This window comes from Neoarius graeffei, chromosome 18, assembly GCF_027579695.1.
Source record: "Neoarius graeffei isolate fNeoGra1 chromosome 18, fNeoGra1.pri, whole genome shotgun sequence".
Classification (NCBI taxonomy): domain Eukaryota; kingdom Metazoa; phylum Chordata; class Actinopteri; order Siluriformes; family Ariidae; genus Neoarius; species Neoarius graeffei.
The window spans coordinates 64,804,613-64,817,070 of NC_083586.1; the positions used below are offsets into that span (position 1 = coordinate 64,804,613).

The following is a 12,458-nucleotide window of genomic DNA, read 5'->3' on the forward strand; positions in this document are numbered from 1 at the left end:
AGCAACTTTTTTTGTGAAAGTCTCTCTCTCTCTCTCTGAGGCACCTAAGGGCAAAAAACTAATTCGGCTCCCCAACTCGGCTCCCACCGAAGAGCCGGCTCCCGTCGTTCACTTCAAAGAGCCGGCTCTTTGAACCGGATCGTTCGCGACCGACACATCACTACCGGTTTCCTACCGACCCAGACAAGAGGGCCAAATGGATTGCAGCTGTGAAGAGACAGGATTGGGAGCCAACAGAGTACTCCAGACTTTGCAGTGATCATTTCATTTCAGGTTAGTTTATCAGTTAACGCAATTTTGATAAAATATATAGCAAAAAGTAAATGGGTCAGTGTTTGTTAACCCATCTGAGCAGTGAAACAAGGCAGTGTTAATTTGTCTAGGGTTGCATGTAGCAGACATCAGACATAAAACGCAATAACAGAGGCTAGAAAGAAACGGGACACAGAAATAAATAAACAGGGCTCCATACCAAGGCTGGGTACAGTGTTTGTGATAAAAGACAGATCCAATTTAACACGAATCACAGCTTACTTTCTTGTTAAAATGTGCAAAGGTCTCCACCATCTCATACCGCCTTGCACTGAAGGACTTAAGCGTGCCGTCCAAAATGGCTGCGTCACGTGACTTGGTCACGTGGGTGAAATACCTCAATACTCAGTATCAGTGTAATGTACTCAGTGTTTTGTATCTTGTTCAAACACGAACCAGAAAAGCAATGTGAAGGGATTACATTACACACAATTTAATGATGGAATCACGACTCGTTTTATTTTTCGAAAAGGATTCACTGAAATCGTGCCACAAGGAAACGTAAATCACTGCGCAGTCACCAGAAGTTATGTGTACTTCATCATTTTCCCCCAATAAACTCGACTTATCGTATTTTAATGCAGAATACTGTTCACTCTGACTCGAGTACAATTACGATTTAAAATATGTACTTATACTCCGTTATATAAGACAACACACTTCTCACAATTTTTATTTAATTTATGAAATTATTATTCTGCAAATGAGGATAGCTTCTACGACATCGACGTCTTTGAACACACAAATAGAAAAATGAAAATAAACACCAGGACCGTGTTACGTTTTATGAGATTAAACAGCGTTGGGACTTTGGTATTGATTTAAAGAAGATTTATGATACGAAAAAATGGACGGTCCAATTTATTTTTGTTCAATTTTCAGCTATTTTAGTTTATTCAGCGCTCTCTCTCTCTCTCTCTCTCTCTCTCTCTTTATCCTGAATGATTTATGAAGTATTTGATAAATATTTGAATTCATTATTATTATTATTATTATTATTATTAATTAGGAATATTACTTGAATGAGCAGATTATATTTTGTGTTTATTAGATCAGTATTTTAAATGTTTATTTTGGGCAAAACTGATATTCTGATACATTTGATAGTCATATATTATAGATGGAATAAATCATCTCATCTCATTATCTGTAGCCACTTTATCCTGTTCTACAGGGTCGCAGGCAAGCTGGAGCCTATCCCAGCTGACCACGGGCGAAAGGCGGGGTACACCCTGGACAAGTTGCCAGGTCATCACAGGGCTGACACATAGACACAGACAACCATTCACACTCACATTCACACCTACGCTCAATTTAGAGTCACCAGTTAACCTAACCTGCATGTCTTTGGACTGTGGGGGAAACCGGAGCACCCGGAGGAAACCCACGCGGACACGGGGAGAACATGCAAACTCCGCACAGAAAGGCCCTCGCCGGCCACGGGGCTCGAACCCAGGACCTTCTTGCTGTGAGGCGACAGCGCTAACCACTACACCACCGTGCTGCCCGGAATAAATCATCATGTGAGTAATTTTACTTCTACTTGAGTCGTTATTCTGATAAAGCAGCAATACTTTTACTTGAGTAGAGTTTGTCGCTTACTCTACGCACCTCTGCCAATTCCAGCTCTCTAGCTAACGAGGCGTGGTTGAGGAAAACGGCCAAGACATTCACTCAAGCTCTAATAGACGAGCCGCTCGATGTTGAGGTTTCTTTGTGAAGCTGCTCAGCGGCTCCCTCCAGAGTCCAGCCACTGTCTTATTCCCATGTGCCTCAGCCAGGTCACTGTTCAGCGTTCGTCTGGTTCATGCAGCATGGCGACGTCTGTCCTCTCGGCTAATCAATTAGATCCTGAGTGAATATCTCCGACCGTTTCCCTCAACCACATTCTGGACTTCAGTCAAGATTCAATCCCTTTTTTCTCTTTAAATATTCCCAATAAAGAAACGAGTACTAATAAGTGAAAACCCAACAGCTGAGTGGAACAGTCCGAACCTGCTGGCGGGACAAAAAGTCCGTCACACACTGCTATAAAACGATTAAAGCTGCTTTAAATGGCTGGAAGTTGCTGATGTTGCTGGTGTAAAGGAACGATTCAGTTTCTCCACTTCAGTCAGGAGCGCTCTCTGTTCATCAGCTGTTTCAGGATTCACTTTATTTGTGATGTTCCTCGAAAGAAAAAAAACACAGAAACATCTTACTAACATTTATTTACATCAATCATCTCACACACACACACACACACACACACACACACACACACACACACACACACACACACACACACACAGATTAACCTTTATTAATATTACTGATGAGGAAATACAGATAAAATGATTGTTGGAGTTACAGCTGTGTGTTGTCGTTCTCACATCTTCAAATTAAAACAAGTATTATCACATTAATCTAATCTAATGCTGGTTTGGGGTTTAAAGCTAAAACTCACTGAGATATTCTCGTAATCAGAGGATGTGGGCGTGTCAGCAGGAGGACTGATGAGAAATCTGTGAAAAAAGAAAGAGTTCACGCCTTGTTGAATTTGAATAATCAGGTGTGTGACTCCAAAGTAAAAACAGAAAAAAATAACGTGGACTGCAGGAATCTGAATTTAATAAAACAGATTTACAACAATAAAATATTTTATCATTCGGTTAGACCAGCATCATCATCATCATCATCATCATCATCATCCACTCCGAGTGACTGTAATCATCAGTAAACACTTACTGCAAGTGTGTGATACACATCATCAGATGTCCGTCCTGCAAGGTTGAGAGCTGCGTACGTGTCGTCTTTAGCACTCGGCCCAGCGTTCTGCAGAGAGGAGGGGGGAGAACGTGAGCAGGTTCTGCTGAAGACCTTTACAGTGAAAGTTTATTATGAACAAAGCAACCACCTGATGGACATTTCTGTAATATCTCACCTGATCGTCACCTTCATCTGCCTTTTTCTTTTGTCTCTTGCATCTGCTCACACAAAGTTAAATATTTATCCATCGTGAGCATCTTCAGAGTAATTAGTGATGAATTTATCAGCACAAATATTCTCACCTTAGCCAGAAGAGCGCAGAGAGAAGAGCAGCACAGCCAAAAAATCCGAGTCCAACAGCCACATAAACAATTACAGAGTTACCTGGTACCACACACACACACACACACACACACACACAGAGCAGAACTGAGATCCACAGTGCATGATGTATAACGGTGCAGTGATCAAACAGGAACAAATAATCATCGCTCTCACCTTTGAAAGTGACGGACACTGCAGCAGATCTCTCAGAGCCGTGTTTATTCTGAGCCTCACAGTAGTACTGTCCACTCTGTAGAGCTCTGTAACTCTGTCCAGATCCTACAGGTGAGGATTCATTTACCTTAAACCAGGTGTAGATCTCCACAGGAGGGTTCGCATCACTGCTGCAGGTCAGATTCACTGAACTTCCCTCCACTATCTCACCAGAAAACTTGATGGACACTGAGACATTCTTTGGAGGATCTAGAATAGAATAGAATAGAATAGAATAGAATAGAATAGAATGCCTTTATTGTCACTATACACATGTACAATGAGATTAAAGCATCTCCAATAACAGTGCAAACAGCATGTAGAGTGAGAGAGAGAGGAAGGGGGGGAAAAAGGGAAAAAAGGGGGGGTAAGGTGCACAGTCCTGAGGTGTGTGTGCTGTGTGTAAGGTGTACAGTCCTGAGGTGTGTGTGCTGTGTGTAAGGTGCACAGTCCTGAGGTGTATGTGCTGTGTGTAAGGTGCACAGTCCTGAGGTGTGTGTGCTGTGTGTAAGGTGTACAGTCCTGAGGTGTGTGTGCTGTGTGTAAGGTGCACAGTCCTGAGGTGTATGTGTTGTGTGTAAGGTGCACAGTCCTGAGGTGTGTGTGCTGTGTGTAAGGTGTACAGTCCTGAGGTGTGTGTGCTGTGTGTAAGGTGCACAGTCCTGAGGTGTGTGTGTTGTGTGTAAGGTGCACAGTCCTGAGGTGTATGTGCTGTGTGTAAGGTGCACAGTCCTGAGGTGTGTGTGCTGTGTGTAAGGTGTACAGTCCTGAGGTGTGTGTGCTGTGTGTAAGGTGCACAGTCCTGAGGTGTATGTGTTGTGTGTAAGGTGCACAGTCCTGAGGTGTGTGTGCTGTGTGTAAGGTGCACAGTCCTGAGGTGTATGTGTTGTGTGTAAGGTGCACAGTCCTGAGGTGTGTGTGCTGTGTGTAAGGTGCACAGTCCTGAGGTGTGTGTGTTGTGTGTAAGGTGCACAGTCCTGAGGTGTGTGTGCTGTGTGTAAGGTGCACAGTCCTGAGGTGTGTGTGTTGTGTGTAAGGTGCACAGTCCTGAGGTGTATGTGTTGTGTGTAAGGTGCACAGTCCTGAGGTGTGTGTGCTGTGTGTAAGGTGCACAGTCCTGAGGTGTGTGTGCTGTGTGTAAGGTGTACAGTCCTGAGGTGTATGTGTTGTGTGTAAGGTGCACAGTCCTGAGGTGTGTGTGCTGTGTGTAAGGTGCACAGTCCTGAGGTGTGTGTGTTGTGTGTAAGGTGCACAGTCCTGAGGTGAATGTGCTGTGTGTAAGGTGTACAGTCCTGAGGTGTGTGTGCTGTGTGTAAGGTGCACAGTCCTGAGGTGTGTGTGCTGTGTGTAAGGTGCACAGTCCTGAGGTGTGTGTGTTGTGTGTAAGGTGCACAGTCCTGAGGTGAATGTGCTGTGTGTAAGGTGTACAGTCCTGAGGTGTGTGTGCTGTGTGTAAGGTGCACAGTCCTGAGGTGTATGTGTTGTGTGTAAGGTGCACAGTCCTGAGGTGTGTGTGCTGTGTGTAAGGTGCACAGTCCTGAGGTGTATGTGTTGTGTGTAAGGTGCACAGTCCTGAGGTGTGTGTGCTGTGTGTAAGGTGCACAGTCCTGAGGTGTGTGTGCTGTGTGTAAGGTGTACAGTCCTGAGGTGTATGTGTTGTGTGTAAGGTGCACAGTCCTGAGGTGTGTGTGCTGTGTGTAAGGTGCACAGTCCTGAGGTGTGTGTGCTGTGTGTAAGGTGTACAGTCCTGAGGTGTGTGTGCTGTGTGTAAGGTGCACAGTCCTGAGGTGTGTGTGCTGTGTGTAAGGTGCACAGTCCTGAGGTGTGTGTGCTGTGTGTAAGGTGCACAGTCCTGAGGTGTGTGTGCTGTGTGTAAGGTGCACAGTCCTGAGGTGTGTGTGCTGTGTGTAAGGTGCACAGTCCTGAGGTGTGTGTGCTGTGTGTAAGGTGCACAGTCCTGAGGTGTGTGTGCTGTGTGTAAGGTGCACAGTCCTGAGGTGTGTGTGCTGTGTGTAAGGTGCACAGTCCTGAGGTGTATGTGCTGTGTGTAAGGTGCACAGTCCTGAGGTGTGTGTGCTGTGTGTAAGGTGCACAGTCCTGAGGTGTGTGTGCTGTGTGTAAGGTGCACAGTCCTGAGGTGTATGTGTTGTGTGTAAGGTGCACAGTCCTGAGGTGTGTGTGCTGTGTGTAAGGTGCACAGTCCTGAGGTGTATGTGTTGTGTGTAAGGTGCACAGTCCTGAGGTGTGTGTGCTGTGTGTAAGGTGCATAGTCCTGAGGTGTATGTGTTGTGTGTAAGGTGCACAGTCCTGAGGTGTGTGTGCTGTGTGTAAGGTGCACAGTCCTGAGGTGTGTGTGCTGTGTGTAAGGTGCACAGTCCTGAGGTGTATGTGTTGTGTGTAAGGTGCACAGTCCTGAGGTGTGTGTGCTGTGTGTAAGGTGCACAGTCCTGAGGTGTGTGTGCTGTGTGTAAGGTGTACAGTCCTGAGGTGTGTGTGCTGTGTGTAAGGTGCACAGTCCTGAGGTGTATGTGTTGTGTGTAAGGTGCACAGTCCTGAGGTGTGTGTGTTGTGTGTAAGGTGTACAGTCCTGAGGTGTGTGTGCTGTGTGTAAGGTGCACAGTCCTGAGGTGTATGTGCTGTGTGTAAGGTGCACAGTCCTGAGGTGTGTGTGTTGTGTGTAAGGTGCACAGTCCTGAGGTGTATGTGCTGTGTGTAAGGTGCACAGTCCTGAGGTGTATGTGCTGTGTGTAAGGTGCACAGTCCTGAGGTGTGTGTGCTGTGTGTAAGGTGTACAGTCCTGAGGTGTGTGTGCTGTGTGTAAGGTGCACAGTCCTGAGGTGTATGTGTTGTGTGTAAGGTGCACAGTCCTGAGGTGTGTGTGTTGTGTGTAAGGTGTACAGTCCTGAGGTGTGTGTGCTGTGTGTAAGGTGCACAGTCCTGAGGTGTATGTGCTGTGTGTAAGGTGCACAGTCCTGAGGTGTGTGTGTTGTGTGTAAGGTGCACAGTCCTGAGGTGTATGTGCTGTGTGTAAGGTGCACAGTCCTGAGGTGTATGTGCTGTGTGTAAGGTGCACAGTCCTGAGGTGTGTGTGCTGTGTGTAAGGTGCACAGTCCTGAGGTGTGTGTGCTGTGTGTAAGGTGTACAGTCCTGAGGTGTGTGTGCTGTGTGTAAGGTGTACAGTCCTGAGGTGTGTGTGCTGTGTGTAAGGTGCACAGTCCTGAGGTGTATGTGCTGTGTGTAAGGTGCACAGTCCTGAGGTGTATGTGTTGTGTGTAAGGTGCACAGTCCTGAGGTGTGTGTGCTGTGTGTAAGGTGCACAGTCCTGAGGTGTGTGTGCTGTGTGTAAGGTGCACAGTCCTGAGGTGTGTGTGCTGTGTGTAAGGTGCACAGTCCTGAGGTGTGTGTGCTGTGTGTAAGGTGCACAGTCCTGAGGTGTGTGTGCTGTGTGTAAGGTGTACAGTCCTGAGGTGTGTGTGTTGTGTGTAAGGTGCACAGTCCTGAGGTGTGTGTGCTGTGTGTAAGGTGCACAGTCCTGAGGTGTATGTGTTGTGTGTAAGGTGCACAGTCCTGAGGTGTGTGTGTTGTGTGTAAGGTGCACAGTCCTGAGGTGTGTGTGCTGTGTGTAAGGTGCGCAGTCCTGAGGTGTGTGTGCTGTGTGTAAGGTGCACAGTCCTGAGGTGTGTGTGCTGTGTGTAAGGTGCACAGTCCTGAGGTGTATGTGTTGTGTGTAAGGTGCACAGTCCTGAGGTGTGTGTGTTGTGTGTAAGGTGCACAGTCCTGAGGTGTGTGTGCTGTGTGTAACGTGCACAGTCCTGAGGTGTGTGTGTTGTGTGTAAGGTGTACAGTCCTGAGGTGTATGTGTTGTGTGTAAGGTGCACAGTCCTGAGGTGTGTGTGCTGTGTGTAAGGTGCACAGTCCTGAGGTGTGTGTGCTGTGTGTAAGGTGCACAGTCCTGAGGTGTGTGTGCTGTGTGTAAGGTGCACAGTCCTGAGGTGTGTGTGCTGTGTGTAAGGTGCACAGTCCTGAGGTGTGTGTGCTGTGTGTAAGGTGCACAGTCCTGAGGTGTGTGTGTTGTGTGTAAGGTGCACAGTCCTGAGGTGTGTGTGCTGTGTGTAAGGTGCACAGTCCTGAGGTGTATGTGTTGTGTGTAAGGTGCACAGTCCTGAGGTGTGTGTGTTGTGTGTAAGGTGCACAGTCCTGAGGTGTGTGTGCTGTGTGTAAGGTGTACAGTCCTGAGGTGTGTGTGCTGTGTGTAAGGTGCACAGTCCTGAGGTGTATGTGCTGTGTGTAAGGTGCACAGTCCTGAGGTGTATGTGTTGTGTGTAAGGTGCACAGTCCTGAGGTGTGTGTGTTGTGTGTAAGGTGCACAGTCCTGAGGTGTATGTGTTGTGTGTAAGGTGCACAGTCCTGAGGTGTATGTGTTGTGTGTAAGGTGCACAGTCCTGAGGTGTGTGTGTTGTGTGTAAGGTGCACAGTCCTGAGGTGTGTGTGCTGTGTGTAAGGTGCACAGTCCTGAGGTGTGTGTGCTGTGTGTAAGGTGCACAGTCCTGAGGTGTATGTGCTGTGTGTAAGGTGCACAGTCCTGAGGTGTATGTGTTGTGTGTAAGGTGCACAGTCCTGAGGTGTGTGTGTTGTGTGTAAGGTGCACAGTCCTGAGGTGTGTGTGCTGTGTGTAAGGTGCACAGTCCTGAGGTGTATGTGCTGTGTGTAAGGTGTACAGTCCTGAGGTGTGTGTGTTGTGTGTAAGGTGCACAGTCCTGAGGTGTATGTGCTGTGTGTAAGGTGCACAGTCCTGAGGTGTGTGTGCTGTGTGTAAGGTGCACAGTCCTGAGGTGTGTGTGTTGTGTGTAAGGTGTACAGTCCTGAGGTGTGTGTGTTGTGTGTAAGGTGCACAGTCCTGAGGTGTGTGTGCTGTGTGTAAGGTGCACAGTCCTGAGGTGTGTGTGTTGTGTGTAAGGTGCACAGTCCTGAGGTGTGTGTGCTGTGTGTAAGGTGCACAGTCCTGAGGTGAATGTGTTGTGTGTAAGGTGTACAGTCCTGAGGTGTGTGTGTTGTGTGTAAGGTGCACAGTCCTGAGGTGTGTGTGCTGTGTGTAAGGTGCACAGTCCTGAGGTGTGTGTGTTGTGTGTCAGGTGCACAGTCCTGAGGTGTATGTGCTGTGTGTAAGGTGCACAGTCCTGAGGTGTGTGTGCTGTGTGTAAGGTGCACAGTCCTGAGGTGAATGTGTTGTGTGTAAGGTGCACAGTCCTGAGGTGTGTGTGTTGTGTGTAAGGTGCACAGTCCTGAGGTGTGTGTGCTGTGTGTAAGGTGCACAGTCCTGAGGTGTGTGTGTTGTGTGTCAGGTGCACAGTCCTGAGGTGTATGTGCTGTGTGTAAGGTGCACAGTCCTGAGGTGTGTGTGCTGTGTGTAAGGTGCACAGTCCTGAGGTGAATGTGTTGTGTGTAAGGTGTACAGTCCTGAGGTGTGTGTGTTGTGTGTAAGGCTGCTGGGCCATAGAAGGTTCACGCTGCACGCTGCATGCTGCACGCTACACGTTCACGTGAAGAACCGGACCCTGGGCCATTAAACTTCATGCTTGGATGTTCACGTGTTGCGTCTGTTCTACTTTGACCGAGTAATACAACAATAACCAACAATATGGACTCTTCGGATGACGACGATTGCCTCATTCTGCTTTTACTGAGACAGAGGAAGAGAAAAAGGAACAGAATTTGGAGCCGAGAACACTTCCTTCTGAGAGAAACCCGTGGTGAATTTCACCGAACATTCTATAATCTGCTTGACAATCCCGATGAAGAACTATTTTTCAATTATACCATTCAATTATATTTTTTCTGAAGTTTTCCCCTGAAAGCATAGCGTTATCTCCCTAGACCCGTTCTGATTGGCTGGCGCGGCGGTGACCGCATGCATTGACTGGAATTTCCGTCTTCACGCCTAGAAAAAAGTGTGCATGTTCATTTCATGCTTCACGCGTGAAGTGTGCAGCGTGCAGCGTGCAACGTGAACGCCGTTCTATGGCCCAGAGCAAGTCATGCTACGTTTGTCCACTTTTCTTTACACGCGTGTAGCGTGCAGCATGCAGCGTGCAGCGTGAACCTTCTATGGCCCAGCAGCCTAAGGTGCACAGTCCTGAGGTGTATGTGCTGTGTGTAAGGTGTACAGTCCTGAGGTGTGTGTGTTGTGTGTAAGGTGCACAGTCCTGAGGTGAATGTGTTGTGTGTCAGGTGCACAGTCCTGAGGTGTGTGTGCTGTGTGTAAGGTGCACAGTCCTGAGGTGAATGTGCTGTGTGTAAGGTGCACAGTCCTGAGGTGTATGTGCTGTGTGTAAGGTGCACAGTCCTGAGGTGAATGTGTTGTGTGTAAGGTGCACAGTCCTGAGGTGTATGTGTTGTGTGTAAGGTGCACAGTCCTGAGGTGTGTGTGTTGTGTGTAAGGTGCACAGTCCTGAGGTGTATGTGCTGTGTGTAAGGTGCACAGTCCTGAGGTGACTGTGTTGTGTGTAAGGTGCACAGTCCTGAGGTGTATGTGTTGTGTGTAAGGTGCACAGTCCTGAGGTGTGTGTGCTGTGTGTAAGGTGCACAGTCCTGAGGTGAGTGTGTTGTGTGTAAGGTGCACAGTCCTGAGGTGTGTGTGTTGTGTGTAAGGTGCACAGTCCTGAGGTGTGTGTGCTGTGTGTAAGGTGTACAGTCCTGAGGTGTATGTGTTGTGTGTAAGGTGCACAGTCCTGAGGTGTATGTGTTGTGTGTAAGGTGTACAGTCCTGAGGTGTGTGTGTTGTGTGTAAGGTGCACAGTCCTGAGGTGTATGTGCTGTGTGTAAGGTGCACAGTCCTGAGGTGTGTGTGTTGTGTGTAAGGTGCACAGTCCTGAGGTGAATGTGCTGTGTGTAAGGTGTACAGTCCTGAGGTGAATGTGCTGTGTGTAAGGTGCACAGTCCTGAGGTGAATGTGTTGTGTGTAAGGTGTACAGTCCTGAGGTGTATGTGTTGTGTGTAAGGTGCACAGTCCTGAGGTGTGTGTGTTGTGTGTAAGGTGCACAGTCCTGAGGTGTGTGTGCTGTGTGTAAGGTGCACAGTCCTGAGGTGTATGTGTTGTGTGTAAGGTGCACAGTCCTGAGGTGTGTGTGTTGTGTGTAAGGTGCACAGTCCTGAGGTGTGTGTGCTGTGTGTAAGGTGCACAGTCCTGAGGTGTATGTGTTGTGTGTAAGGTGTACAGTCCTGAGGTGTATGTGTTGTGTGTAAGGTGCACAGTCCTGAGGTGTATGTGTTGTGTGTAAGGTGCACAGTCCTGAGGTGTGTGTGTTGTGTGTAAGGTGCACAGTCCTGAGGTGTATGTGCTGTGTGTAAGGTGCACAGTCCTGAGGTGTGTGTGCTGTGTGTAAGGTGCACAGTCCTGAGGTGTGTGTGTTGTGTGTAAGGTGCACAGTCCTGAGGTGTATGTGCTGTGTGTAAGGTGCACAGTCCTGAGGTGTGTGTGCTGTGTGTAAGGTGCACAGTCCTGAGGTGTATGTGCTGTGTGTAAGGTGCACAGTCCTGAGGTGTGTGTGCTGTGTGTAAGGTGCACAGTCCTGAGGTGTGTGTGTTGTGTGTAAGGTGCACAGTCCTGAGGTGTATGTGCTGTGTGTAAGGTGCACAGTCCTGAGGTGTATGTGCTGTGTGTAAGGTGCACAGTCCTGAGGTGTATGTGCTGTGTGTAAGGTGCACAGTCCTGAGGTGTGTGTGCTGTGTGTAAGGTGCACAGTCCTGAGGTGTGTGTGTTGTGTGTAAGGTGCACAGTCCTGAGGTGTGTGTGCTGTGTGTAAGGTGCACAGTCCTGAGGTGTGTGTGCTGTGTGTAAGGTGCACAGTCCTGAGGTGTATGTATTGTGTGTAAGGTGCACAGTCCTGAGGTGTGTGTGCAGTGTGTAAGGTGCACAGTCCTGAGGTGTATGTGTTGTGTGTAAGGTGCACAGTCCTGAGGTGTATGTGTTGTGTGTAAGGTGCACAGTCCTGAGGTGTATGTATTGTGTGTAAGGTGCACAGTCCTGAGGTGTGTGTGCAGTGTGTAAGGTGCACAGTCCTGAGGTGTGTGTGCTGTGTGTAAGGTGCACAGTCCTGAGGTGAATGTGCTGTGTGTAAGGTGTACAGTCCTGAGGTGAATGTGCTGTGTGTAAGGTGTACAGTCCTGAGGTGAATGTGCTGTGTGTAAGGTGTACAGTCCTGAGGTGAATGTGCTGTGTGTAAGGTGTACAGTCCTGAGGTGAATGTGCTGTGTGTAAGGTGCACAGTCCTGAGGTGTATGTGTTGTGTGTAAGGTGTACAGTCCTGAGGTGTGTGTGCTGTGTGTAGGGTGCACAGTCCTGAGGTGTATGTGTTGTGTGTAAGGTGCACAGTCCTGAGGTGTGTGTGTTGTGTGTAAGGTGCACAGTCCTGAGGTGTATGTGCTGTGTGTAAGGTGCACAGTCCTGAGGTGTGTGTGTTGTGTGTAAGGTGCACAGTCCTGAGGTGTATGTGCTGTGTGTAAGGTGCACAGTCCTGAGGTGTATGTGCTGTGTGTAAGGTGCACAGTCCTGAGGTGTATGTATTGTGTGTAAGGTGCACAGTCCTGAGGTGTATGTGCTGTGTGTAAGGTGCACAGTCCTGAGGTGTGTGTGCAGTGTGTAAGGTGCACAGTCCTGAGGTGTGTGTGCTGTGTGTAAGGTGCACAGTCCTGAGGTGTATGTATTGTGTGTAAGGTGCACAGTCCTGAGGTGTGTGTGCAGTGTGTAAGGTGCACAGTCCTGAGGTGTATGTGTTGTGTGTAAGGTGCACAGTCCTGAGGTGTATGTGTTGTGTGTAAGGTGCACAGTCCTGAGGTGTATGTATTGTGTGTAAGGTGCACAG

The 12,458-nt window shown here is 48.2% G+C and overlaps 1 protein-coding gene across 1 annotated transcript in view; it reads right to left on the bottom strand.

Annotated features, from left to right (window-relative positions):
* Window positions 1-3,024: 3,024 nt before the first annotated feature.
* The window catches only part of LOC132865822 (titin-like), a 107,815-nt gene continuing 98,381 nt past the window's right edge, over window positions 3,025-12,458 (bottom strand). The window contains exons 18-21 of the mRNA XM_060898320.1: window positions 3,559-3,807; window positions 3,363-3,444; window positions 3,236-3,278; window positions 3,025-3,126 (exon numbers count right to left, since the gene is read on the bottom strand). Coding sequence (XP_060754303.1) covers window positions 3,025-3,126; window positions 3,236-3,278; window positions 3,363-3,444; window positions 3,559-3,807 — 476 coding nt within the window. The remainder of the gene's footprint in view (window positions 3,127-3,235; window positions 3,279-3,362; window positions 3,445-3,558; window positions 3,808-12,458) is intronic.